The 26,445-nt window shown below is 44.7% G+C and overlaps 1 protein-coding gene across 1 annotated transcript in view; it reads left to right on the top strand.

Moving 5' to 3' along the window:
• dag1 (dystroglycan 1) overlaps positions 1-22,984 on the top strand; it is a 45,468-nt gene extending 22,484 nt beyond the window's left edge. The window contains exons 2-4 of the mRNA XM_029502827.1: positions 3,192-3,957; positions 19,290-19,748; positions 19,919-22,984. Of these exons, the coding sequence (XP_029358687.1) occupies positions 3,526-3,957; positions 19,290-19,748; positions 19,919-21,745 (2,718 nt within the window). The 5' untranslated portion in view covers positions 3,192-3,525 and the 3' untranslated portion in view covers positions 21,746-22,984. The remainder of the gene's footprint in view (positions 1-3,191; positions 3,958-19,289; positions 19,749-19,918) is intronic.
• The last annotated feature ends 3,461 nt before the right edge of the window (positions 22,985-26,445 follow it).

Below are 26,445 nucleotides of genomic sequence, written 5' to 3'. Positions count from 1 at the left end.
TGGCTGACGGTTGTCACGACTGTTTTGTTGTGACATCACACAGTCCCAGAAGTCCAAACGGTATCAAGTTCAGTTTCTGAATACATACATCAAATATCTCCCATTGTGTGATTTGAGATCCGGGAATATTTGATGTTCAAATACAGAACATCATAAAAACTGTTGGAATCCATTCAAACCATCAAACTCACTCCATCTTAATGTAAAAGTGTGATTTTTTGTGTAACATCTTATTTAGTCCTCATTCTTCAGTTGTTATTACATTTCCATTTTTTCTGGCTTGTTTTGCCCTGAATCGCTTCACATTCTCCCCTTTTTATTTTATTTTATTTTATTTTTTTTGTGCTGGGAGTTGTTTTGCTGTTAGAAAGACAAATTAACTTTTTTTTTTTTTTTTTTTTTGGTACCAAAAAGACTTTCATCAACTTTTTTTTTTTTTTTTAATAAAAGCACGCTGTGCGAGTGTTCAGGAGCAACCCCAAACCCCTGTAGTGAACAAGCTCCGTTTGTATTCAGTCAGAGACCTGCACTATTAGCCCGATAAGCCCCCTCCGTTTAATTATTCCTGGTTTTTGTGAAACAAAGATAACAGTGACGACAATTATGAAAAGTTTAGCTTTTGAACGCGCAGCCCAGCTGGCGGTTTCTGCTTGAGTCAGTGTGACCACTAACAATAAATCAGTCATATCAGACATCACAGTGGCTCAAAGCTCTATATCTCTCTGCGTGCAGCAGTTTAGTGCGCATCAGCACTCCATATAATTGCCATGCTAAGATTTTTAGTGGCTTTTAATTTCCCTGCCCGTGCCCCCGCCCACGCAGCCCAAACGTGGCCAACATGTGGGGAAGTTCCTCCAACGCCGTAAATCTCAGCACTTACTGGTGAAGTAATTGCACTTTAGCGAGCCGCTCCAAAAGGAACCTGACTAATAAGGACAAGAGTCGCACAGATGTTGTTAAGAGCCTGTTCACGACAAAGGTGTCGCCATGGCACCCGACGCACACACGCACACGCAGACAATCACACAATTATTGGTCGTTCTTTGATGTTTTAGACCATTCGGGAGTCAAATTGCACAACAAAATCTATCAGTTGCCGTCTTTTCTTTCTTGCCTTTGTCTCTCTTTCTCTCTCTTCCCAGAGCGATCAATGCCTTCAAGTGGGCGGAGAGCATTTTTGTGGGGGGTGGGCAGTTCTGTAGGTGTCAAGGTAATGACGGCTTTCTGTCCCGCTCTCGAGTTGGAAAATTTCTGGTCTCTCCCAGCCTTTCTTCACTACTCTGTCTTTTTTTGTGTGTCTGTGTGTGTGTGTGTCCCTCATTCTCCACAATGACAGTGCTCCTTTATCCAGCAGCACAGACAGCTCAGCGGGCCCTTTCATAGCGACACTCCTCCGCCATCATCAGCCCTATTGTCACGCGATGAATAGACAGGCTGTGTTTTTGATAGAGAGAGAGTACGAGGAGGCGATGGAGAGGGAGGGAATAAATTAAATTTAAAAAAAAAGAGAGAGAGAGAGAGACAACAGCCTTGAAGGGGTTAGAGATTTGAGAGAGAGAAGGTGTGGTGTTCCTTAAGTCTCTCGAGGAAGATGCAAAAGAAAATGTGCAGAGAAAGAAAGCAAAGACAAAAAAAAAGAACAAGGAGACAACCTGTAAGCAAGAGTGACAGAGGGTTTGAATGAAAGAGAGTGAAAGCCAGAAAAAAAAACACAGAAAGGGAAGCGCATGACAGACCGAACAACAGTGGAATAAGGGGAAAGGGGAAATAGGAGGTATGTAGCCTGTGGCAATTCAGCTGAAGGTAGCCGACATGAAAGGGATGGAGTTTATCCCTGTCAGCCATCTTGGAATACTTTTGAGAAGGCTTGGCAAAAAGTTTTAACACTTTAAATTCCAAGGTGATATCAATGGCGAGGGAGTGGGGGGGGGATCAAAGAATAAAAATGAAATAAATCTTGACTTTCACAAAAGCTAAAATAAAAAATAAGAAATAGGAAAGTGGTAGAGGAAGGAAGGAGCATTATTTTGAGTTAAAGCTTCCTGAAGTTGACTCTTCAAGATAAAAGCTTTAGCAGCAGGGGAACTGCACAGCGGTGCTCATAATTAAAAACTAAGTCTTTGTCCAAAGGTGAAGCACGGCAAGGACGAGAAAGAAACAAGAAAGAGTCCTTTTTTTTTTTTTAGGTTGGTCAAAAGCTACCTGGGAGGCCGCCTTGTTTTTTGTTGTTTTTGTCGTTGCCGGGGAATTCCCGATGTGATTTTACTTTCCCCAGCGGGCATCTGCTACGGGACAAAATGGAGTCACAGTGGGAGGGGGGGGGGCTCCTTTTTTTTCTGTCATTCTTTTCTTTTCCCCAACTAAAGCCGCTGGGGGCAAATCATTTGTGTTGCGACACAGACACACACAGAGTTGGGTGAGGAGGGGGATCTTCTTCACTGTGAAAGAATTGAATGAATAACAAACCCCAGAGTTCAGCCCTCCTCAACTCACAATGGACACAAATGCACTCAGCGGCTTGCACATCAACACATCCTTCGACACACACACACACACACACACACACACACTGAGTTTGACCCCTCTGACAATAAAGAAGGCACGCATTCATTAGTGCTTCCAAAGAAAGCTCTAACTGGTTCGACATTGTTTGGCTAATCCAAGGTCCCACCGTATTTCACCTTCACCCCCACCCAACCTCTCCATCCATCCTTCTTATCCTCTCCCTCTTCATCACTTCCCTTTCTTTCTGTCCGTCTCTGTCACTCGTTTTTCCTTTTTCTTAATCCGGTCTGACGTCAGTGAATAAGGGGGGAAAAAAGCAGCAGTTAAGTAGCAGCGAAGAAGAAGCAAAGGAGAGCGAGAAAGCTGTGAGTGGGAGAGAGAGCCAGAATTGTTGAAGGTAACTAATCAGATTACCTCTCAGCATTGATAATATTACCCCCCCCACACACACAGTTGGGGAGGGGTTGCTATCGACAATGAGATTTGTGTGGTGCGAATTAGTTTAAGGGGCTGAACTTATCAAGAGGATTGACTTTTTGATTCAGTGTTTTTAAGTTGAGGTGTTTGGGTTGTGAAGAGAGGCCCGTGGCTGGATGTTCTCCTTTCCTTTGCCCCCCACACACACACAAACACTCCTAACTATGCTTTCTGTCTTTCTCCCTTATTTGTCTGCCCCCCCCCGGCAGGTCTCAAAGGTGCTCGCCGCAATGGGAATACTGAACCTCTGAGGGACAAGCACAAAAGACCGAGGGGAAGAGGCAGAATAAAAGAGGACAAAGGAGGGAGGAGGAGGTGGAAACAGAAGAAGGAGGGAAGATTCTTGCCCGGCGCCAAGCGAGAAGAAGAGCTCTTGCTCAGAAGAGTGGGCGGAGAAGGACGGGGAGGGTGGGGGATTTGAAAGGAAGGATTTGTTTTATCTGTCAGGGGTGCATGCTCCCCCCGAAGTCCACCCACTCCTACTCGGACACCATCCTTATTTTTCATTTTTTTTCTCAGTGACAGGCCAACAAAGGGCAAAGAATGCACAATAAATTAGGTTTGGGACGCCTTGCGGCCAGCAGGGGCCTGGTTGTGAGACTACCCAGGACTAGAGCCTTGCTGCTGGGGTTGCTTCTTGCCGCAGCAGGCTGGCTCCACCCGCCGGTCCACGCCGAGGTGGAGATCGACATGCTGGGTGAGATGGTGTTAATGGAAGAACCAAGTCAGAGAGTGAGTGGAGGAAGAGAGCTGGAGGCCTCCATGCAGTCTTCGCTCCTTCGGGATTTCCAGGAGGTGACGGAGGGCATCCGGGCCGTGGAGGCTGTCAGCATACGGAGCAGCGAGAGCGCGGCAGGTCACCAGAGCCCGGTGGTGCCCACTGCCTTCCCAGACTCCTCAGCGGTGGTGGGACGAATCTTCCAGATGAAGGTGCCAAACAAGATGGAGGATGTTTACCTGGGCGAGATCGTCAAGGTGAGTCCCAGCATCACTATTCTTACTTTAGATCGTCATGATGTGCTGCTGATCTTCCTCAAACCCAACTCGTAGAAAGGTTTGAGGTGGTTCAGCTTCCTTTGAAACTATCTGGACTTGCTTGTCTGATGAAGGCAGTAGAGTAGAAAAACTTCATGAACAAACTGTCTCATAAGAGAAGCTCATATGGATTTCTGCGGGTTTTTCTGGATTTGGAAAACATCCCGTCGGTACCGATAACAGCTACTGAACGTGTCTGAGATTCCTTCACTTGGCAGCTTGTTTGGTTTTCTGGCCTTTTGAGGGCTGCCCCGATGGCTCACCTAATCTTCATACTAACCTTAGTGGCCCAGATTCAAAGCTGACTTGGGGCCTTTAGCTTTCCGACCTTCCCATGTCTCTGTGGTTGTAAATTTAGGGAAAAATGCCCAGAACCTAACCTAGACCTAGACCAGAACAAACCTAAAGGTGCCCTCATCACAAATGTGTCCTGACTGGCCGAAGGCTTTGCTGAAACGTATGACACACTGGACCAGCTTTTCCTCCATGATTCTGAAGCTGTTTGCATTCCTTCTTTTTGACACACAAGCACCGACATGATGGTTTTCTGCCTTTACATCTTATTCGTGTCTGATTATTTCACAGCTTAAAGTCGTATTTCTCTCGTTCTGCATGTTTCTGTGTATTCTCTCAGAGCGTGTAGAACAATGACACTATTTGGACTCCATCTGAAATTGCAGTTTCGCAGGCTCCTCGTGTTTTTCCTCGTGAGGGCTCATGGATATTCTTTATGACTCAAAACAGGTTGCTCAGCAGTAACAGTGAACTCACATTCCACTCAGTGATCAGCCTGCGATATACAGCACGGTCTGTTTCTCCTAAAACACACGTAGACCTCGTTACCTTTTCTATTTAGTGCCGGCGAACACATCTGTTTCTTTTTAAATCAGCTTTTATCTCCTGAGCTCATATGATCCAAAAAGGGAGCCGTGACATAAATTCATATGAGTCGGGGGGGGGGGGGGGGGGGGGTTCAGGCTAAATGAGAGTTGGCAGGAGAACTAACGCCCCCCCCCCAAAAAGAAAGGACACTCTTTTGTCTCCTTTCTGTCTCCTAACCTGACCTCTTCCCCCTCTTTCCTCTCTTATTAATGCCCTCTCTCTTCCTTTCCTCCAACCACCACGCTCTCAGACTTTACCTCTAGCTACAAATTGAACTCATCCTTCTCCATCACCCCCCTGAACCCCCCCCCCCACCGCCACCACCACCACCGCTCAGTCTATTTCAGTCTCTCATCCCTCCTTTCCTTCTGTCTTCTGTACCCTTCTCTAATATCGCTCTCCATCTAGTCATCACTTCCTGTTTATCATCCTCCCTCTCTTCCTCACTTTTAAAAAACCCTGTCTCTTCTCACCCCCCCAGCCCCCCAACCATTATCGCCCTCCATCACTTTTCATATCCTGCCTCTTACTTCCTCTCCTCCCAGTCCCATCCCATCCTTTTTTATTTATTTATTTTTTTTTTACATTTTTGCTTTCAAGTTTCATCCTCCCTCCCCCGTCACCTCCTCCCTTGCTCCTTTCTTCCGCTCTCCGTCAAATCACATCAGATCATATCAATCAAGCTCCCCCGGCGTGGAAATCCGCTTGCACTTGACGCTGCAATGATTTCCGAAAAAAAAAAAAATAGGCCTTGTTGGTTTATACACTAACTACGAGGGAAGGACGCTGTTTCTGTTCCTGCACAAATCGAATTTCCTTGCGTTGTGTCTCGTTCCGCAGCAGCAGTTATCTGGCCCCCTTCCAAAGGGCGGGGCTCGTTGTTTGTGAAGGAACTGCTCTTTAATTTTTCACTTATCTAAAAAATGTTTACGAGGTTTACCGACTAAGTTTTAGCTACTTGCTGGCGCACACAACACTTGGCTGTGTGTGTCCTGTCACGGACGTGATGTTTATTTTGTGCGTCAGTTCACATGAAAGTCGCCCGGATTATGTAATCCCGTGGAGATCTGGATAAAACCGTGATCGCTGAAGCCTGTTTTGATTCCACTTCCTGTTCTCCTGTCTGCTCTTGCCTTCCCTTTTCCTCACGATCTGTCTCCACTCTTTCTCTCACCTCGTTGCAGTCATGCTCCACCTCCTGTTTTTTTTTTTTTTTTTCCCCCTCCCCCCCTTTCCATCACTGCCTCTGCCACTTCCCCTGTCTTTCCTCCCCCCTTGGCCGTTTGTCCCGCAGACGAAAGCTGCTCCTCCAAACCTGATTATGTCTGTCACACTGTAAGCTGTGGGGGCCTCCTATTAGAGCCAATCGGAGTTGACAGTGTGGGCAAAGGGAGCCAAAAGGATGAGGTGAAGTGTTAGAGAAGGAGTAATGAAGAGCGGGAGGGAGAAGAGATGGAGAACATGAGGAGGTTTTTTTTTTTTTTCTTCCCAGGGAGATGCAGAGAACAAGATCATGACCCTCCAAGCAGCAGGGTCTGCTTTTATCAGAATCTGCTCCCCAGCAGATAAAAGGTCAGACACGATGTGTTCAAGCATCCTGTTGAAGCGTCTTTGGCCTTCCTCTTTTGCTCTCTATAATAACTTCAAGAAAGTGTTTACGTCTTCTTCCTTTTCCAATTTGAACACTCTCTCTCTCTCCAACTCTGGCTTCCACTCCATCCGTCTTCTTTTCTCCCGCCTGGCCGTCCCCCCTCCCGCCTTTTTAACAGTGAGTCACTCCCTCAGGTATTTCGAAGGTCGGCGCTCAAGGTTGTGGAGCGAAAGGCCAAATCAATTTTTGCGCTTGGCGTTGCACTCATACTAATGGCCTTTTCTTATGAAAATCTGCCAGAATTTGAGAGGTCTGTAGGTCTGTGACAGCTCGCCTCGCCCATTCACCTTTCCCCGGGCAGTCTCGGGGCCCCCGTCACTGAATACACCGCCGTTTTATCCATTCAGCCGGCATAGAAATGAGGAATCTCAGCCAGGGTGGGCAGGACATGAACCTCAGAGGAGGAAGAGGTGGATTTAAAGAGGTCGCGGCGTGATTGAACAAACCTGAGAATGGAGACGGGGAGTTTCAGTACAGAATCCAAAAAACACGTCTTTTATATAAAGTAACTTCGAAGACAGCGGCGTACGTGTAGTCATGCACAAGTCCAATGAAGTGCTGTTGCGTTAGTGTACACACGGCCTTTCACTGACTGTGGACATTAACAGAAATCTGTCTGCTTTCAGCCATACTTCGCTGACAGCACTATCAACAACAAGCTCTCGCACTTTCACCATCGGGGGGTAACTGAGTGAGCCAAAGTTAAGGAAGCTTTTTAAAATAAACAACATTGCAGTCAACAAAAGGATGAGATTACTTGTGTGTGAATGCACTTTGATATTGTATGAACGGCAACTTTGTTTTTTTAAGTGTTGACAAGTGTTGTGGTTACTGCGCACAAACTCGTTTACAAGAACCAGAGCAGTTGTTTTGGATACTCGTACAGATGCATTTTCCTAATTAGCATTTTTCTGCCTCAAAGAGTTTTTATCTTGTTAACGTTGTCTGAATAGATATATATATATATATATATATATATATATATATATTTTGTAAGCTTTTGTCATGTGCAGGGGTTTGTGTGTGTCTTTGTGAAGGTTGGGGGGGGGGGGGGGGGGGGGTTTAATTCACTCAGGTGTAGAGGTGGGACTTTCTGGACTGCTGCGACTACGAGATCAACGTGCTTCTGTTATTGATGAGAGTCGCTGTGAGGACGGCGGTTTCCAGCCAACAGACGAGGACTCTCCGTAGTCTCATTATAGCAATTTCCAGCATAATTAGCTGATTGGCTGATGGGCTGGCTGGCAGGCAGGCGGATGAACCCCCACCCAGCCACCCTCCCCATGTCCACTTTCACTCTAAGAAATCAAAGAAACTCGCTGAAGAGTTCTGTACTTTAGTTCTCGGAAAATGTCCCAGTCCAGCTGTTTGGACCGCTCCCCTCTTGATGGATGGAGACAGTAGCCGCCCCCCCCCCCCTCATTTTGGTGGGAAAACTAACTTTCTCTCTCTCTCCTCATTTCTTTATCTCCTCTTCCTCCTCCTCCTCGGCTTCTCTGTCATTCACCATCTCTCTGCGTCTGTCTTCCTGGCATTTCCATAAACCCCCCCCAGTTTTCAGCCTATAATTAAAGGAGCCTCCTTTCGTTCCTTTCCTGTTTGTTATCATGTCATTCTTCCCTTTCTCCTCCTCACCGCCTAACTGTCCGTCTCTTCTTCTCTTCTGCAACATAAGCAACAATTATTTTCCCTTCTCATTTCTGTACTTGTCACTTTTCTCCAAAACTTTTACATTTCCTTTAAATCACAGCCATCGTTGTTATTCTTCTCTCTCTACATGTACATCTCTCCTCGAAGTTAAGATTTTTTAAACTTTTTTTTTTTTTTTTGTCAATGGGATTCTCAAGGCTTCTGTGATTTGCTCAAGATGACAACAATTCTTTTATTCTTTTGTCCTGTCTTTAAAAAAAAAAAAAAAAAGAATAAGTCCTTTTACCGAAGAGCTTCACCCTCGGAGCCCCCGCAGCTCAGTAGCTGTTAGTTGGCAGAGTCGCAGTGGAAAAGTGGTATTAAAAGAGCAGGAGGGAGGAGGCAGCCCAGAGATAAAAACACACACAGACACACACAGACACACACTCCAGAACATATGAGTCACCCTAGCTGTAAGCTAGCACGCTGCGATCTGGTTTACTGGCACCAGATTGGTGGTGGCCATGTTGCTATGTAATTAAACATACAGCAGTCGAGACTTTTTTGATTCACATGTTCCAAATTATATGCTCCCGCAAATTCATTCATACTTTGGCGCTTCTTAGTTTTTAGCTGTGGGTTTGTGTATCTGACATACATTTCTGCAGCAGAAACATCTCCACCTTTTTTGACTAATGTGGCTGCTAATCTCACTGATGCCTTCATGTCAGCGTTGGTGTCGTTTCCATTTGACCTTTAGTGCACGTAATTACCGCCGTTTGACTCCCTATCCTCCCTAAAGCTTCCAAAAAAGGGAGTTTGTGTCTCTTTCACGTTGTCGGATGTGTGATGATGTTGTTATGGTGTGTCCCTCTGTAGCCCAGCAACTGCAGGTTTTTGGACCAGCCAGTCATCCTCTGGCATGAGCGGTCGTCACCCAAAGAAGAGCAGCAGAGTTGCGGCACGGCGCTCTGCATTGGATTGGTTCTTCTAGGCTTAGTGAGCCGGGCTATATTTGGTGTGTGAAGGTTGCATTGCCAGATTATATTTAGATGCTGGGGCCTGTGATTATATATTGGCATATTAAAGGAGCCGTGTGCCATTCTTTTGCTAAATTAGCATGAAACACTGTTTATCTACTAGACTGGAAGAGACGAGCTCAATATCAAACTCCAACAGCCGTCACTTCTTTTCGGTAAACCAGCCGACTACAGCCCATCAGACCTCTGTAAATTGGACTATTTAAGGACTTGTGTGTTTTTATTCCTATTGGCACAATCCGATATTAGTATTAAAAGCTGTTTATTCTCAGAGACAAGTTTAACATTCGAGAACTTTCTCCAGCCTTACATGTCACTTTTCCTCATCAAGTTAGCATCGAGTCAGCGAATCGCCCGAGCTGCCCTAAAAAACTGACCACATATCATATTATCACCTCTGGTGACTGCTGGAGAGATAATGAAGCATCTGTTGGTGCCGGCTCACATTAGTGATGATCGGGGCTCTGGGTGGATTGCTAGGTTTTAATTCAAAAGCTGGTATTGACGAGCTCTAAGGGTTTGTTTCTATTATTTATAAGTGGATAAAGAGTTAAAAGTTACTTTTCAGAACCTGTTAGTTGTTGAGCTGTTGATGTCTTAAATTGTTTCAATCATGGAAAAGATGCTTAAATGACAATTTGACAGTCATTAATTCTTTCTTCAGTTGCTGTGTCTTTATTGAAGGCTTTTAGCAGCGTAATAATCAATCATCCACCTCACCACATTTAGAGGAATCATGTTTTTCCCTAACCACTACTGTTTCAGAATCAAAATATGGAGATATTTTTTTGGATGGGATGAGAGTGGCTTGTTCCAGTGCTAACCGTACTCAACCCAGCGGAGAAGAGGTCACCACCGTGACGGTAAACGCTCGTATGTCGGAGTCGAGCGGAGTCCGAAGCCTCCCGGAGGTTTTCTGTGTGCCAGCTGTGAATCGAAGACGGTTCCTTATTTTCTCTCGTCACAGTTCTGCTCTGTCGGCGATCCCAGGAAGTCCTCCCTCGTTGGTCGGTCCCCCCCGCCGTCCCTGGCAGCTCCGGAGAATCTCAGACTTTCCCTTTTTATATCGCAGTTCACACTGCTGATACAGTTCCATTAGTTTTTGTTCCTCACATCCTATCCTGCTGCTATTAACTGATCGATCCTAACCTAACCCTTCCATCGGCTCATCTCCAGCTCGGGCGGCGGCACTTCAGCTTTCCACATGATGCTAATGTTACCACATCACACACGATGCATCATTTTACAGTCTTAAAGCTTCACGATAAGACGTCAACCAGCATTCATTCCTTACATTATTATTAAATTGTACCTTCACCCACAGTCCTGTGTCATTATAACGTCTCTTAGTTTGTGCAGGAGGCCCAGTCCTGCGGTCTCACTCTCACGTGACAGTAGATACGTACGTACTTGATGCTCTAAGTCCTCTCCAGTTCTGCAGACATCCTTTAAAGGTCATGAGCAGGCAGAACGTCTGGCTGACTGAGTGGAGCTGCGCTGCTTCGTCCAAGAGACAATCAAACACAGTAACTTTGTTCTTACAAGTGTTGCGTGTTTTCAAACGCTTGAAGTCTCCATTTGGAATGAAACTCTCCTATGTTATTCCTCTCATCTAAAACTCTATTGATTTTGTTTCAAGTGACCGGCCTCTGTCTCTTCTGCAGCTGCAGCGCCGCCGTATCTGAACGACTTTAAAAAATAAATAAAATAAAATAAAAAGAGCCCTTCTATATCATATCTCTCATTATCCCTAAGCAATGTGTTTAAGATTTAATGGTTTGTGTCGGCACTATGGCTCGTTAGCTGGATAAGGATAGCTAATGTTTTATTCACACGGCATCAAAGAAAAGGGGGATAATTGCTGACCTAGGGACAAGCGAGGGCCGACTCCTGCATCAGGAGGAGAAAAGGTCCTTTCAGGATTCGGTCAGCCTCTCAGATTCTTCTGACTATGAAGTCAGTCGGAGGGACACAATCTGTCAAATATCTGAAGTACGATTTGGACATCCATAGTGATCGGGGACTAACTTCTCTCTGTTGGTTCTGTGTCCTGCTGTGACCTGCAGTTTCTCCCTTTACCGGACTTTTTGACTGTCCTTCGGCCTCGAACTCTGCTCCGTCGCACCTCTAGTCGTTATCAAAATGACCAAATCAGAGAACTGTTAATTGTTATTGTTAGAGATTGTGACTCTTTGCAACAGATTCACAAAAAGATTTAAAAAAAAAAATCACAAAATCAATCACATATACAATTTTTTTCACTTAAACCTCAAACCTCAATTTGCTGCCTACAGTTGCAAACAAATCATGCAATATTATCATTATGTATTACCAAAACAGGGCCTGATGCACAAAGTACAGTTTCATAACCCCTGTTATACAATGATATGTGTTAAGATAAATGTTGAGAATAGCCCAAACCTACCTCTCATTTTTCAGGCATGAAAAAAGTTTCTCAGCTTAGAGTATTTTCTGCTTTTCTTCATTTTCGGACACCCAGTTCAGTTCATCTATAAATTGAAGAATAAAATCTGGTAGCTGTTAAAAAAAAAAAGAAAGAAAACTGATAAATGAAGTAATTTTCATCAGAAAAAGGCATAAATCTAAATAACTTTGATTTCTGAGTGTTTTTCTGTTAAGTTCACTTTTTCCAACATTTAATGATCCAAACAAGTTAATTCAATCGAGAAAATAACTTGAGAACTAATTGATGATGAAAATAATCAGACGTTCGCTCTTTCTCTGCTGTTGGGTGTTGAAGAAAGAGATTTAATTCAAAGAGACAAGAGGCAAAATGAAACTGAGAGAAACAATTTTATTGACAGTGATTGTGCGGCGAGCTCCAAAAAAACAAAACCCCTTTATTTGTCTTCATTTAGAGCATCACATCCATAAAAACAAAAGTTCAACCAGTTTTTATTCTTAGGAAATTAAGTATTGTTTGAGGGGGCGTGTCAGCGTTGTGTGTGTGTGTGTGTGTGTGTGAATATTTATTGTTCCACCTTCCTTCTGAGTTTCCCCCAAAGAGTTAAGATATAGTGGAACATTTCTACTGGTAAGAATATTGTGTGTCTCTGACTTTGTGTGTGTGCGCTGATGATAGGGAGTAATTTTGGCGGGGCTGCAGCATTAGTCAGAGCTGAAGCTGAGAGTCTGTGGAAAACCAGCCACGTGCTGAGAGAGCGATAACACACAGGCAGGGGTTGTACAAATATACACATGCATACACAAATGTGAAAATAGTATACACAGTGTGTGTGTGTGTGTATTTCTCACCTTATTCCTCCACTATCTGTTTGCCCGTCCTGCTCACCCTCTCCTCTCTCCTTTTCACACCGTCTCAACACACAACATCTGTCTCGGAGGAACTTTGCTCAGGCTCTCCTTTATTTTCCCTCCTCCTGCTGTCCGGCGTCGCACAGCGGGTCCTGAGGTAACGTTGTGTTTGCTGAGCCAAAACCGGTCCTTGGACGACTGCTGCACAGGAGGCAAGCTGTGCGCTCGCCTCCTCGCTTGCCTTCTAGTCGTCCTTGTCGTTAGAAAACGCACACAGACACACACAAACACTTTTGGCTCCGCTCGGTTAAACTCCGGCTTCCTGTCGGCTCCTGAGAATCTGGTCTTTGTCGTAAACTGCGAGGTTAAAGAGAGAGAGAGGTAGAGCGACCTGGAAGGAGAATGAGAGAAACCACAGGATGTGTGTGTGTGAGTGTGTGCACAGCCTTTATAGCTCCATCGTCATACTTTAATGGCTGCTTGGCTGCGGTGTGTTTGTGCCTCTGAGTGTGTGCACATGTTGGTCAGTGCAGAGGGCACGTATGCGATTTGCTTCAGAGTCAAAGTTGCTCTCGGTGCCCGTACGGCCTGTTCCTGTGCATCCGACACTGACGGACTATTAATAGACCGGGATCTATTTTTCCTGGACTGTATTTCATCTGGGGGGAATCTACATTTCCACCCAACTGTATTACTGCGGAGCGAAGGCCTCATAACTCACGTTCCACCGGCATGCTTTTATGTCGGATGTGAACTGGGAAGTGTGCAGAGTTTTGGAAATGCATTATGGGTTTTATGTTCGAGGATCCATTAATGCATAATGAAGTACTTTAATGTGCAGGTAATATATGGCAGATGGTCTTATTGGACAGCAGGGTGAAAGGTCAGTATCGTGCCTATGAGACGCTGTTCACAGAACTTTTTTTTTTTTTTTTTACTTACCTCAGGTGTGACTGCAGGCTTCTTTGGTTGAATCTTAATAAAGTGGAAATAAAGCTGTGCAGCGACGAAGCTCACTGTGTGGCACGTGGTCGTCCTGCTATAATGCACGTGTTGGTTTATGGGAGAAAATGAACATCATGAGAGTCAGACCATGAACAAATCAGGAAAACTTTATAGCTAATACATCAGGGAGAAGCAGGGCCATTATCCCATAGACTTCAATACAATCTGACATCTTTGTAAAGCCAGGAGAGGCGACCCCCGATGGCCATTAGATCGAAGCAGGTTTGAGGTTTTATTTTCAGATCTGCAGGAAGTTTTTCTGAAAACCTTAAAGGTGAAAACTCGACAACAACTTGAAGGAAAGTCTTCAAATTTGGACTAAAAGCCAAATAATAAAAAAACAAAAACAGAAAAACAACCCCAAAGAGAGCTGTAACTCTGGAGCAGGAGGGGAGGTTTCCTGCAACTTGACAAGTTGACATTTCAGAGTTGCGGGACTTGGCGGCCTGGCTGATCAGGTCATATATTTCCCATTCCTCGATTGCAGCGCTGAAATGTGTGCTGCCGTGGACGGCGGCCATAAATGAATTTTTAACAGTAGAAAATGGGCTTTTTCCCTCATAAACATCCTCCGGTTGGCCGTCCCGTCCTCTCCTTCTATAGCTTTCCTATCCCTCCCTCCCTTCGTCTCACATTTTCCACTGGAAACTCTCCACCATGCCAGCGATTCCCTCTCCTCCTCCTCCTCACGTTCTCCCTTCAGGTTTTCTGTCTTGGCCCCGCCTCCTTCCTTTTCTCTTGTTCTCTCGCTTTACAACATCATTTTCACTCCTTTTTCCTGTTTCACCTTTTTTCCTCCCTTCCATCACTGTTTTCTCTTCCTTATGTCCTTTCCTTCTTCCTGATTCCTTCATTGCATCCTGAGTCATATCTCGCCGGTGTGCCCCACCTGCTCCTCCTCTTCCTCCTCCAAAATATGAGGCTTATCTGTTAAGCTGTCAGCTGGGTCCCCGATAACAATGGTCTCTTTTCTCCCTGTTCTCCTCTTGCTGCAACAATGAGCTGCCCCCCCCCCATCCCTGAAGGCTGAGAGACTTGACGCCTCTTCGTAATATCTCTATGTTTAGGAGATCTCTCTCTGTCGTTTGTATTCTCTCTCCTTCTTCTTGCTTGACCTCCCTCTATCAGTCCGTCCATCCCTGATTCAGTCTGTCGGTGTCCAAGTTCAGTTGACTGCCTCGTTCTCCGAGGAATCTATTGTTGTGTATGTGTGTGTGTGTGTGTGTGTGTCTATTTGATAAAGGCAACACTTTACCGGCACAGTAAATGAGCGGGTGTTATGTTTCCTCTTCCATTGGGTGGATGGGTGTGGCACATATCAGAAAAAAAAAAACTCTGCTTATACGAATTTTAAGACTTTCTTTCCTTCTGCAAGAAATAACTGTCGAGTCCTTTGGTAAAAGAAATATCAGGCCTGTCAATGTTTGCTTCAGAGCTGATACAGATCTGATGATTACTGATACACTGAAGTGAAATAAAATATATATGCTAAATCTGGATCTGACAGATGTGTGGGATTGATTTGTCTTGGTGAACATATAAAGTCTCCTAACCCTTTTCAGTATTGTTACTGTGCTAGCAGCAGCATTGTGGCAGGAGGCGCTTATTTTAACCTCTTTGCAGACTTCTGGGCAGTTAAACTGTTTGTATTTTATAACCAGATCATATATTTTCCATTTTGAAAACACAGACTTGAACTGTATCCGTCAGAATGGGATGTGATTCCCCTGAAATGTAGCCCATTACTGAGTTAGCCCAAACTGACGGAGGGAAAAAAAGAACACTTCTCAATCTCGATCTTGAGCTACTGAAGAAGGTCTTAACTTTGCAGAATATGTGAAAGAACATCGAGGATATCTAAACATTCAACTTTCCAAACTGAATTTGCTGCGTTGAGATAAGAGGGGGGATTGAAAAAAAAAAAAAAAAATGCAAAACAAAAATCTCGTCGCACGCTTTGAAACCAAACTCACCAAATATTACACGAACCACCCGCCTGACTTGAAGCAGCTACGCTCAGCGCTGAACAGCTGAGAAGGCAGAGGGTGCCGTCCAGTGATGCAGAGTGAACCGAGGATGCTGCCAGGGATATCTGATATCGTCTCCTCGTGTTTCATGCCTGTCGCTCATATAGACTTCAAATACTCTTTTTCTTTTTCCGGCCGGGTTTGTTGCACCACATCGCCTGTCGCTGTAACTTCTGGTGCTGATAGTCACGGCTGATTTGTGTATCCATCAGTAAGAACAAACGATCCTAACTTTGATGGGATAATTGTTTATTCCCTTCTAATTAAAGGGCTGAGGCTTCCTTAGACGTATCAGTAATTCATTCTTAAAATCCCCTTCAAGGTTTTCATGTCTTAATTAACATTAAATCTAAACTAATTATGTTCCTCCTTTTAAAGGCCACATAATTCAAAACTGGTTCACACTCACCTGGCTGTGCGGAAGGAGTCAAAAAGGAGTTTCTAATTTTGGTGCAGACGGACGCAATTCATCTCCAAAAAGACTCAAAACAACCGCGAGGCCCGGTATCGCTGCAGTGTGCAGTGACCAGACCGCTGAAGAAGATCCATGGCGTCTCCTCTCCGGATTGATGCTCCCGTCGTTGTCGCTGCCTCCGTGTGAGCAGCTTTGATCTGTTATTGTGTTTTTAATCGTCATTTCTGAGCTTAGCTGGCTCTTTCATCTCCTGAGTGCTCTGCAGCCGCGATGTCTCTCTGTTAATGGCACCGTTGAGGGCAGGAAGCAGGAGAAGGGATGCGTGTTTTTTATTTTTATTATTTATTTTAATTTTTTTTGACTGTAGACGGGACTTACAACATGACTTCCATGTTGAAAAGATTTTGAACAAGCTTTGAAATCTGAGTGTACTGCTCAGCAAAGACCCGGAGTAACATTTAACCTTTGATTGTGGCATCTCCATGTTATGCTTCCGCCCCCCTGGGAACCGTCTCGGGATCCTCCTGCAAAGTGGATCCGTTTGCTTGGTTCTTGCTGCTCAGCCCTCTGTGCTTCCTCCAACCCGGTTGTTGCTTGGAAGACGTCCTGCGGTAACCTTGCCAGCGGTGGGTGCTGTATGGGAGGGGACGGGAGGGCCAGAGGAGTCTGTGAGAACACAGGATAACCTTTAGGGCCAAAACATTCAGCTCTCTAGCTCTGAAGTCTTGTGCCAGGGAAAGATATGAAATATTTTTCTTGACATTTTGGGGGATTTGATGTATTTTCCATGTTCTTTGTTTTCAGGGGGGACACAGAGACAAGCTCATGTAGGAGTTTTTAAAAGGCTCTACAGTTTTGTTTTGTTTTTTTTTTTTTTGTTGGTGAACACCTACTGAGCCGGCTCCCAACCTTTTCCAACTCAGGGCCCACTTTTAAGTCTCAAAAATGTTGGCACCCACACCCACCCCCTCTCAGAGCACTTTTTCATTGAAGATTGAACATAAAGGACAGAGTTTTAACATTTCAAACATTATTCTATACATTTTTATTTTTATATAATTATAAAAATCACACACTTCTTGATCACAGTTTTATGGAAATGATTTTGCGGCCCACAGGTTAGGAATCACTGACTTTGAGAATATTACTTCGGTGAGTCTATAAGAACTTCTGTGAGTCCAGTGCAGCCAGGTCTGTGCGTTTTGTGTCGTCGGACCGTTGGAAGTTTCCCTCTAACAGCAGAATCACGGGGCCGGCTGGATTTGGAGCTTGTGAAAATAAATGAATATAAGGTGTCACCGTGTCTAATTGGCATCAGATAGGAAGGCGGTCATCCATGTGCTTTCAGGACACAATTGAGCAATTTACGGAGCAATAATGACAGTTATGATGAGATTACTGCCTGGCAACTCACTTGTCCTTCATTGTCTCTTTGTGATTTAATTTGTAATGCCGTGTCAAGAGTCACTCGGCCTGAAGTTTTGAGGCTCTGACAAATTAAATCAAATCGCTTTTTTGTTTCTTGTTTTTCTTAATAGGCAACGCTTCCTCTGTGAAATATAGCTGATATGCCAAAGTAAGATGATCATGTTTAGTTTTTCAGCTGCCGTTAGCTGGTGGCGCTGATCCTCGTTTTGCCCTGCGGCTCTGGCGAGGTCGGAGTCAGCGGTGGCATGAGACAGCTGGGTGTCAGCATCACAGGTGATCAACAGAACCACCCAGAAAAAAAAAAAGAAGCAGGAACCTTTGAGGGCAAAAAGAGTGGTGAAGAGATCCCAGTCACTTCTTTACAACTTATATGAACAGACAAATCCGAGAATCCGAGGAGAACGTCCTGATTCAGATCATTGATTGCTGCAGCAACCATAAAGATTCCCAGTAAAGAACACAAGAAATGGCTGTAAAGGCCTGTTGGGTTAAAATGAACCTGCTGGGTCCAACAGAATTAAAATATGGGGGAAAGAAAAAGTACTTCCAGCAATATTTGAAGCTAATTTTCAAGCTATTTTTATAATCTTGGATGAAAATCAACACCCCAGAAACGAGCTTTTATCTCCCACTGAAACCGACACGACGTTTTGGAAGGATGGCAGCAGGAGAGAGGAAAGCCGGGCTAAATGTTGAAACAAATAAATAAAGGGGAAGACGACGGAGACAGGAAATAAGAAAATAAAATAGAAAGAAAATCATTTTCAATTGTTTATTTCCACCTTGTTCCTTTGCTGCCTCCTCTGCTCAAGGGGAAAAAAAAGGAGCGATCCAGGTTTTTCGAAGAAAGAAGGAACCTGGAGGAGGAGGAGTGGGGGTGATTGTGTGTGTTTTTGTGTGATTTTTGTCTTGACCATGTGGACAGTCTGTCTCAGGGAAAACGTACACACGGCTTCCTGTGTGTGTCTGTGCCTGCAGCCTTCTGTATGGGCGTGTCTTTTATTTTTTTTTTTTCGGTCTACGACTGCATGCTTGATAATGTGCACACACTTGCGTGTGCGTGTGTGTGTGTGTTTTCCCCAGTGCTGCCTGTGTGCTGGTTAGAGCATTAATGATGTGTCTAGGGAGCGCCGCCTCTACATAATTTATCAACCAGGATTTATTAGCCGCAGAATTAACTTGTAGGGGCTGGGGAGCACAGGATGCATTTGTTCTTGTTTTTGGATTTATGTGTGTGGATGCATTGTCACTCCCCTGTGATCCATTTCTCTCCATCAGCCTCCTGCCACGGGGGCGTCCCCAGCTGTATAATTGGCCAAGTTATTTTAATTTTACTTGGGTTTAAATAACAATTCGGAGCTTTGTTTTGAGCATCTCTGCATGTGTGTTTGTACGCGGCGGAGGATTTACTGGCGCCGCCGGCGGTAAATCCTGTTCATATTGTTTTTAGCATGCGCCCCTCGTTTCCACGTCTATTGCCTTCCTGTAAAAAATTGCTTGTATAAAAAAATGCAGCATGGATCAATAAGAAATCAGATTTAACCAAATGATAAAATATTGAAAGGCAAATACGCGTAATGAGAAATGCAATCTGCGATGGCGAGATGTGGAAAAAATAAAAGGCGTCTAAACAAAAGCAATGTTTCATCAGGACACACCAACAGCACCTGCCCTTAAATCCGTTCAATTGTTCCAGAGAAAAACCTTCATACTGTGTTGAAGCTACTTTTTTTAAATCTAGCCTCTTTTTATTTTTATGAAACTGTCAAATGTGTTAGCTCTTAACAAACATCCTCCTCCTTCAGGTCTCCGATGGTGTCACTTCTTCGCTCACATATTTTATTGTTTTAAACCATTTGTTCAGCTCTCTTGATAATTTTATTGTGTGATTATAAAAATGTGTTTGTGTGTTCTTTCAGATCACTGAGATGGGGAAGGATTGCCTCCCCGCCTGGCTGCACTGGGACGCCAGCAGCAGAATCCTCCAGGGTCTACCTTTGGAGGAGGACAAAGGCGTCCATTACATCTCCGTATCCATCTCCAATCACACCAAATCTTCCTCCTCTGAGGTGTTTTCCATCGAGGTGCACCCCGAGGATCATTTCGACATAGATTCAGTTCAACTGACGTCCAACCAGGCCGCCACCGAGGACGATGTCCAGCCCTTCATGTGTGGTAATGAAGAACCAGTGACGGTGCTGACAGTGATCCTGGACGCCGATTTAACTAAGATGAGCTCTGAGCAGAGGGTGGGGCTCCTGGATAGCATGCAGAGCTTCTCCGGAGTGGAGCTCCATCACATGAAGATACTCCCTGTGGTCAACAACAGGCTGTTTGACATGTCGGCGTTCATGGCTGGGCCAGGAAACGCCAAGAAGGTGAGTGAGTGTGCAAACAGGCGAGCTGAGAGAGTGATAAAGAGAAGGAGTGCTAATAAGTGCATGCACAGATGGTTTTGTGGATAAATAAATATGAGTTAGTTAATTAGTTAATGTATTTTATAGTTTGATGGCTAATTACATTTAAAATATTCTCAATGTGTCTCCAGGTGGTGGAGAATGGGGCCCTGTTGTCCTGGAAGCTTGGCTGCTCACTGGACCAGAGCACAGTCCCAAATATCAGCAGTGTCCAGGGTCCTGCCAAGGAGGGGACGATGTCAGCCAAGCTGGGCTACCCTGTGGTGGGGTGGCACATCGCCAACAAGAAGCCCCATGTCCCCAAGCGGGTGAGGCGCCAACTGAACAACACTCCAACACCCGTTCTCACTGTGCTTCCTCCGACAACGGTGGTGGAGCCTCCAGTGAGGATAATCCCGACTCTCTCCTCTCCGTCTATTGCTGCACCAACCGAAAGCTCTGCCCCTCCCGTAAGAGGCCCCGTTCCTTTACCGGGCAAGCCTACAATTAGAGTCCGGGACCCTATCGCCCACACTCCAACCTTAGGACCTCCTCAACCAACACGGGTACTGGAGACTACCAGCACCATTCCCATCCAGCCAACCATCACCAGGCCGACTTATGTGGAAGCCACCGCAACACCGTCCACACCTACCAGAAAACCTACCAAGAAACCTAAGAGGCCTAAATCCACACCGGTGCCCAGAGAGCCAAAGACGTCCACAGCAAAGCCGTCCGCACGCACCACGCCAGCCACTGGTGTCGTTCCGGATCCGTACAATATGAAACCAACTTTGCATAACCCCATTGACCAGGTCAACGCACTGGTGGGGACATATTTCGAGGTGAAAATCTCATCGGATACATTCTTCGATCAAGAGGACGGAACAACAGACAAGCTGCGCCTCACCCTCAGGCTGAACAACAATAACATGGTGGGAGAGGGATCCTGGATCCAGTTCAATACCACCAGCCAGCTTCTCTACGGCATGCCTGATGTTCAGCATGTGGGCAAGCATGAGTATTTCATGCAGGCAACTGACAAAGGCGGCCTGAGCGCCATCGATGCTTTTGAGGTGCGTGTTAACCGCTGGCCCACCAACGACAAGACGCCTGTGATTTTCACCGCCCGATTTGAAGGCGAGCCGCGATCGATAACCAACGACATCCACAAGAAAATCTTTTTAGTCAAGAAGCTGGCATATGCACTGGGAGACCGCAACAGCAGCACAGTCAGTCTACGGAACATCAGCAAAGGGTCCATTGTGGTGGAATGGACAAACACCAGCCTCCCGCAGCAACCTTGTCCCAAAGAACAACTCGCAGCTATGAGCAGAATGCTCGCCGATAGCGAAGGGAGGCCCTCGCAGACTTTCAGGTACTCCATGGAGCCTGAATTTAGACCACTGGACGTCAAGGTGAAGGGAAGGGCGAGCTGTAAAGCCTATTCCTTCATCCCACCAGGAGAGATCGACATACCTGATCCTCCAGCAGTCACTCCAGCCCTTGGAACGGGGCGGCAGAGCACGGATGACGTCTATCTCCACACGGTCATTCCCGCCGTGGTGGTTGCAGCGATCTTGTTAATAGCGGGCATCATTGCGATGATCTGCTACAGGAAGAAGCGGAAGGGCAAGCTGACCATTGAAGACCAAGCCACCTTCATCAAAAAAGGCGTGCCTATCATCTTTGCCGACGAACTTGATGACTCTAAGCCGCCTCCGTCCTCCAGCATGCCCTTGATTCTCCAGGAAGAGAAGCCCCCGCTCCCGCCCCCTGAGTACCCCAACATGGCCACGCCAGAGACCACACCCCTCAACCAGGAACTGCTGGGGGAGTACACGGCTCTGCGGGACGAGGACCCCAACGCGCCTCCATACCAGCCGCCGCCTCCTTTCACCGCTCCCATGGAGGGCAAAGGATCCCGTCCCAAGAACATGACTCCCTACAGATCCCCGCCGCCCTACGTGCCACCCTAAGACTTATTTAGCCCTCCCCTCGTAGGGTGGAGGGAGAGGATACCCGAGGAACTGTAACCGTTTCCATTCTGGTGTCTGTCTGGACTTTTACAGGGAGAGATGACAAGAGGTGCTAAAGTACAAAACAGCTACAGTGGATTTAGGCTTGGGAAGGGGAGCGAGGAGGCGGGTGGGGCTTTACCGTGAACGGATGGGATGATTGGTTGAAACAGCTGGGAGGGACTACTGTTTTAGTGGTAGCCCAGCTACTACAGTGGCCTAAGACAAACAAATTCTCATCACACTGGCTTTTCGGGTCGACCAGTCGGTCAGAAGTGACAATTGGGAGATGAGCTCTCCCTTCCCAGCAAATCATTTTGGTTTTTTCTTCCCCTCTGTTGATTTGGAACCAGGCTTTGATTTTGTTTCTCATCTTTATCCCAAGATTCTTCTTCTTCCTTTTATTTTTTTTTTGACTGAATTGTTTGCCTAACAACTTTTGTCTTGTTTTTAAATAATACGAGACGACAGTGAACTGCCATCAGACCACTGCGGGCAACAACGTTTTTTTAACCAGGAGAGAGAGAGAGGTTCTCTGAATATGAATAAATAGATCACACAGATCTCAAATCAACCCTGCAGACGACACAAGAGAATCGGAGGCCAAGGTGTGTGTGTGTGTGTGTGTGTGTGTGTGTGTGTGTGTTTGTGCGCATGTGGGAATGAGTGGGTGTGTTTATTCAGATTCAGTACGGTTTGCCTTTTAACAGTAGTTGTCTGTTTCTATCCTTATTCATAACGTCTAGTAAAGACGACAATAACAAGGTAGCCTAAAAAAAGAGATTTGAAGAAATGAATAATAAATAATTTGTTTGTTTCATTGGTTTTGAAATTCACTGTATATCTGGAAGATGTTCTGATAGATTGTGTTATATTTTTCTGGTGGAAGAAAGAGAGTCTGCCTCTACTAAAGTAACCTGCAGGAGCTTTTTAGTTTTATTCCTGTTCTGGTATCACTAACGGGCCGTTATCTTCCCTCAAACCGTCAGCACATCTAACAGTCAGTAATCAACAAAGAAATAACCAACTCCTGGTTTTATGACTAAATAAATGGTATAACTAACCTGTAAATTACTTTAATGTGGATTTAAATGCCTGATTATTGACAGCAGTTCACCAAAATTAAACATAATATTCGATGGCCTGACTCGAGGTCAACATAACCGCAGCGAATGTACCTGAACAGTTAAAAAAAAAAAAGGAGCCCTCCAGCTTATTTTGGTTCAGGGATTTTTTTATTTTATTTTATTATTATTTTTATGTAACGAGGCAGTTCTTCTCTCCAGTGTGGCAAGAGAAATTTTGTGTGCCATTGAGACCATCCCGGATGGAATTGTACAAATATTCACACTTTGGAGGTCGTTGAGACGGCGACGGAGAGAGAACCATAAATTTCCAGAAATTAGCTCACAGACAAAGAAAAATCTCCTGATTTAGTTTTATTTTTTATTTTTACAAAGTTTTTGATACAGCCTCAAATGATTTGATTATTAAAAGAAAACATGATTAATGATTAGTCTTCTGTGATTTGTAAAATTTTAGCCTAGAAGTTCAATTATGATTCAATTATGTACACATTTTTTTGTTGTTGTTTGTTTTTTTGTTGGGTTTTTTTTTTTTTTTTTTTTGGTCTTGGGTCACATATTTCAAGCGTTTTATTTCACTGTGTGTGTTTGCATATCAAAATGTATCTCCCACTTTAAAAAGAAAAAAAAAAAAGACCCATATTTTATGTAATCACAAATTTTATTTTTATGTCCTTTCTGTTTGCTGATGAGTTTCGACTGAAAGTGACCCTTTGCAATAATAATGTAAGGCTCAGTCCGCTCAGTGGCTGGTCGACGCAGGCTCAAAGCGAGTGACTCGTATTGGCATAATATTGTTGGTTTTTGCAGGATGCCAAGGCTTTTGCTTATCAAGTGTGCATTGTCATAATAAAACCAACTGGTACGATTAAAATCAACCCTCCTTCATTCGTGTATCATGATTTAACTCGTCTGTTTGGAGTTTTCATCCTCTCATGACTCCGTAAAACCAGCCACCTAATTGATCAGGTTTCTGGTCACCCACTTAGCTTTGAATTGGTAAATCAATTTGTCCACGAGAGGTTTTTTTTTCTTTTCTCTCTCTCTTGGTCTTTTTTTAAAAACCTCCATAGATGACTTGCTGCTTGGCAACCATCTTTGGTCTTTGGACTCATTTGCAACGGTCATCCTGCTGTCCTTTTTGTACTAAATTATTCTGCTATTGAGTGACTGGTTGGAAAAGTCAGTTTGAAAGCTCTGCCCATTAAAAAGGCTCTGCTGTGGAAACAGGCTCTATCTCTCTGTCTGCACATCGCACACAGATAATTTGCTTTGATCACTCGGATTATTGATTAGATGTAAACAATTTGCCAGAGCTGTTGCACCTCTCTTATAATTTATGACAAAGTGCGAGTTGAAAGGAGAGAAAGCTATGATGAATGTATGCTAGTTGCTAAAATGGATAAACAGACCTGTGTGCTGGCTAAACGTGCACGTCAAGGTCATCGTCAGCAATAGGTCCTATTTCAGTATGAAAGCTCAGTATGTGACTTTAGAAATGCCAAAGGTTGGCTGTAGAGTCCCGTCACCGCCAGTCAGTTTAGGATTATTTGAGAAACTTCTCATCCCGGATGTGGCATATAACAGACGTGCTGAGTTTGCATTTTTTATGGAGCCCAATCAGTCGCCTTCAAAGCACCAGACAAGCTCAATCTATCACGGGGAGGGTGCTAAAATGATTTGCAGCGCCGCGTAGTCTGCATCCTGCAGGGACATCACATCACTAAACGTCAACTTTCTTTCCTCCGGAGTTGGAGGTGAGATGAATTTACTGCAGAATAGTCAAACTTTGATTTGATTTGATTTGATTCTGAATTAGAAGTGTAAGATCGCCGGGCACTTTGTGATTTGCACTTCCCAAAGCCAATCAGAGTTCCAGAATTATAAAAAGGAAAACAGCTCAGAATACAATCGGATCAATTATTAGAAAACATAACCCTGAACATTGACTCCGTGTTCCCAGGCTGCCCGGTTATTCAGTTCTCTTTCTCAAACTAGATGGATCAGGAGTCACGTGTCAGGATGTGAAGGTCAGACGGTCCATGACACACTCTGGTGGCTGAGGAGCTTTTTAGGAGTGAAGAAAGGTCCGGCTTTAGGCAAAGATGAAGCAAAGTGTCGTTTGATCGAATTACCTTCGTCCTCTGGTTGTTGGCTACGACGGGCGACGGAGAATCCCAGAAAACAATACCCAAGTATACTGAATAATTTCCAAGTTTCGCTTCATAATACGAGCATTTCCCCGTGAGGTCGGATCTTCTCCCACAGCCAGAATAAACAGAAAATATCAAATATAGGAGAGAAGTTGGCTTCAGTAAAATCTGCTGCACGCTTTAGTTAACAAAAACCAAAGTTTGGTGATGATCCATATCAATATATGCTTTTATATCCTTGTTTAGCGCATTACATTCATTAGTTTTAGATCAAAACTGTAATAAAACTGCAATAAAAAGATCATATCACGCCATCGTTTTGACAAGATCCCCTTTTTAATGACACAAATTTCACTGACTGGGAAAAAGAAAAAAAAAAAGACACATTTTGCTCTGATAGATGATTCGTTGTGTCACACGTTATGATGTCGACTGAACAATGACGGTCGGTCAGAGTCTCGTTTGAAGAAAAGGTGAAGCCCCAGAAGTTCCTTTAGGAGGGAAGTCACAATCACATGGCCTCCTGACAGCGTCCACAACAACATGACAATAAACTCAGTTCTACTCTGGGAATTTGTGTTTTTTTTTAGCTTTAGATTTAATTTTTGCAACGATGGGTCTTTAGAGATAGAAGAATAAAGTCAAAGTTTGACATCATTTCCACTCGACCCTTTGTGTGTCTCCCCCGTGCCCCCTGCTGGTTCAGTGAAGTGGAAACGCTGTGACTTTGTCGCTCTGTGTCATCTTTGCCCGAGATGTCCGACTCCATCAGCGCTTCCTCTGAGACCGTTTCAGCTCATGTCAAAAACGATACAAACCCGTGACGGTCTTTTGGTTTCACTCAAATTTTCTTTATCGAAGAAATAAATAAAGAAATGAAGAGAAATCTGATTCAGCCACATAAACTGCTGCAGGACAGCGTTCGCTGTGGAGTCCTAACGTGGTTTAGTGAAAGCAGTTCTAATAATATCTGACAGAAATAATAAGAGGACATTTACCAGCTGGTGCGGCAGGAAGTGGATTCTTTCTGGGAGTGATCCACAGTTGGGTGCTTTTAAGTTGAATCCCACCAGAGGAATCTTCCAGGATGCTGGTGATGACGAAGATGATGATGATGAGGAGGAGGAGGAGGAAGTTGCCATTAGAGGGACACTTGTTGTTGGAAAGTCTCTTGGCGTCCATAATTTGAGGTGGGGGCCTGAAAGGATGTAAAAGTTTAACAGCTTGATGCTGATTGGCTGAAGGCCGCTGTGTCGGAGGGTTAGGGTTACGACAGGTTATGTTTGTTCTGCTGATACAGGAAACATATTTCCTGACTAGTTAAAAGATATTAAAATGACAGATTTAATGACATCAAATTAATTTAGTACGATTTCCACGTGCTCGACTCTCGTCCAAAGTAAATCCTCACAAAAAGGTCCAC

Source organism: Echeneis naucrates, chromosome 5 (genome assembly GCF_900963305.1).
Source record: "Echeneis naucrates chromosome 5, fEcheNa1.1, whole genome shotgun sequence".
In the NCBI taxonomy this organism is placed as follows: Eukaryota; Metazoa; Chordata; class Actinopteri; order Carangiformes; family Echeneidae; genus Echeneis; species Echeneis naucrates.
Note: the sequence above shows the minus strand (reverse complement) of the source record. Positions and strands in the feature narration are given on the sequence as shown.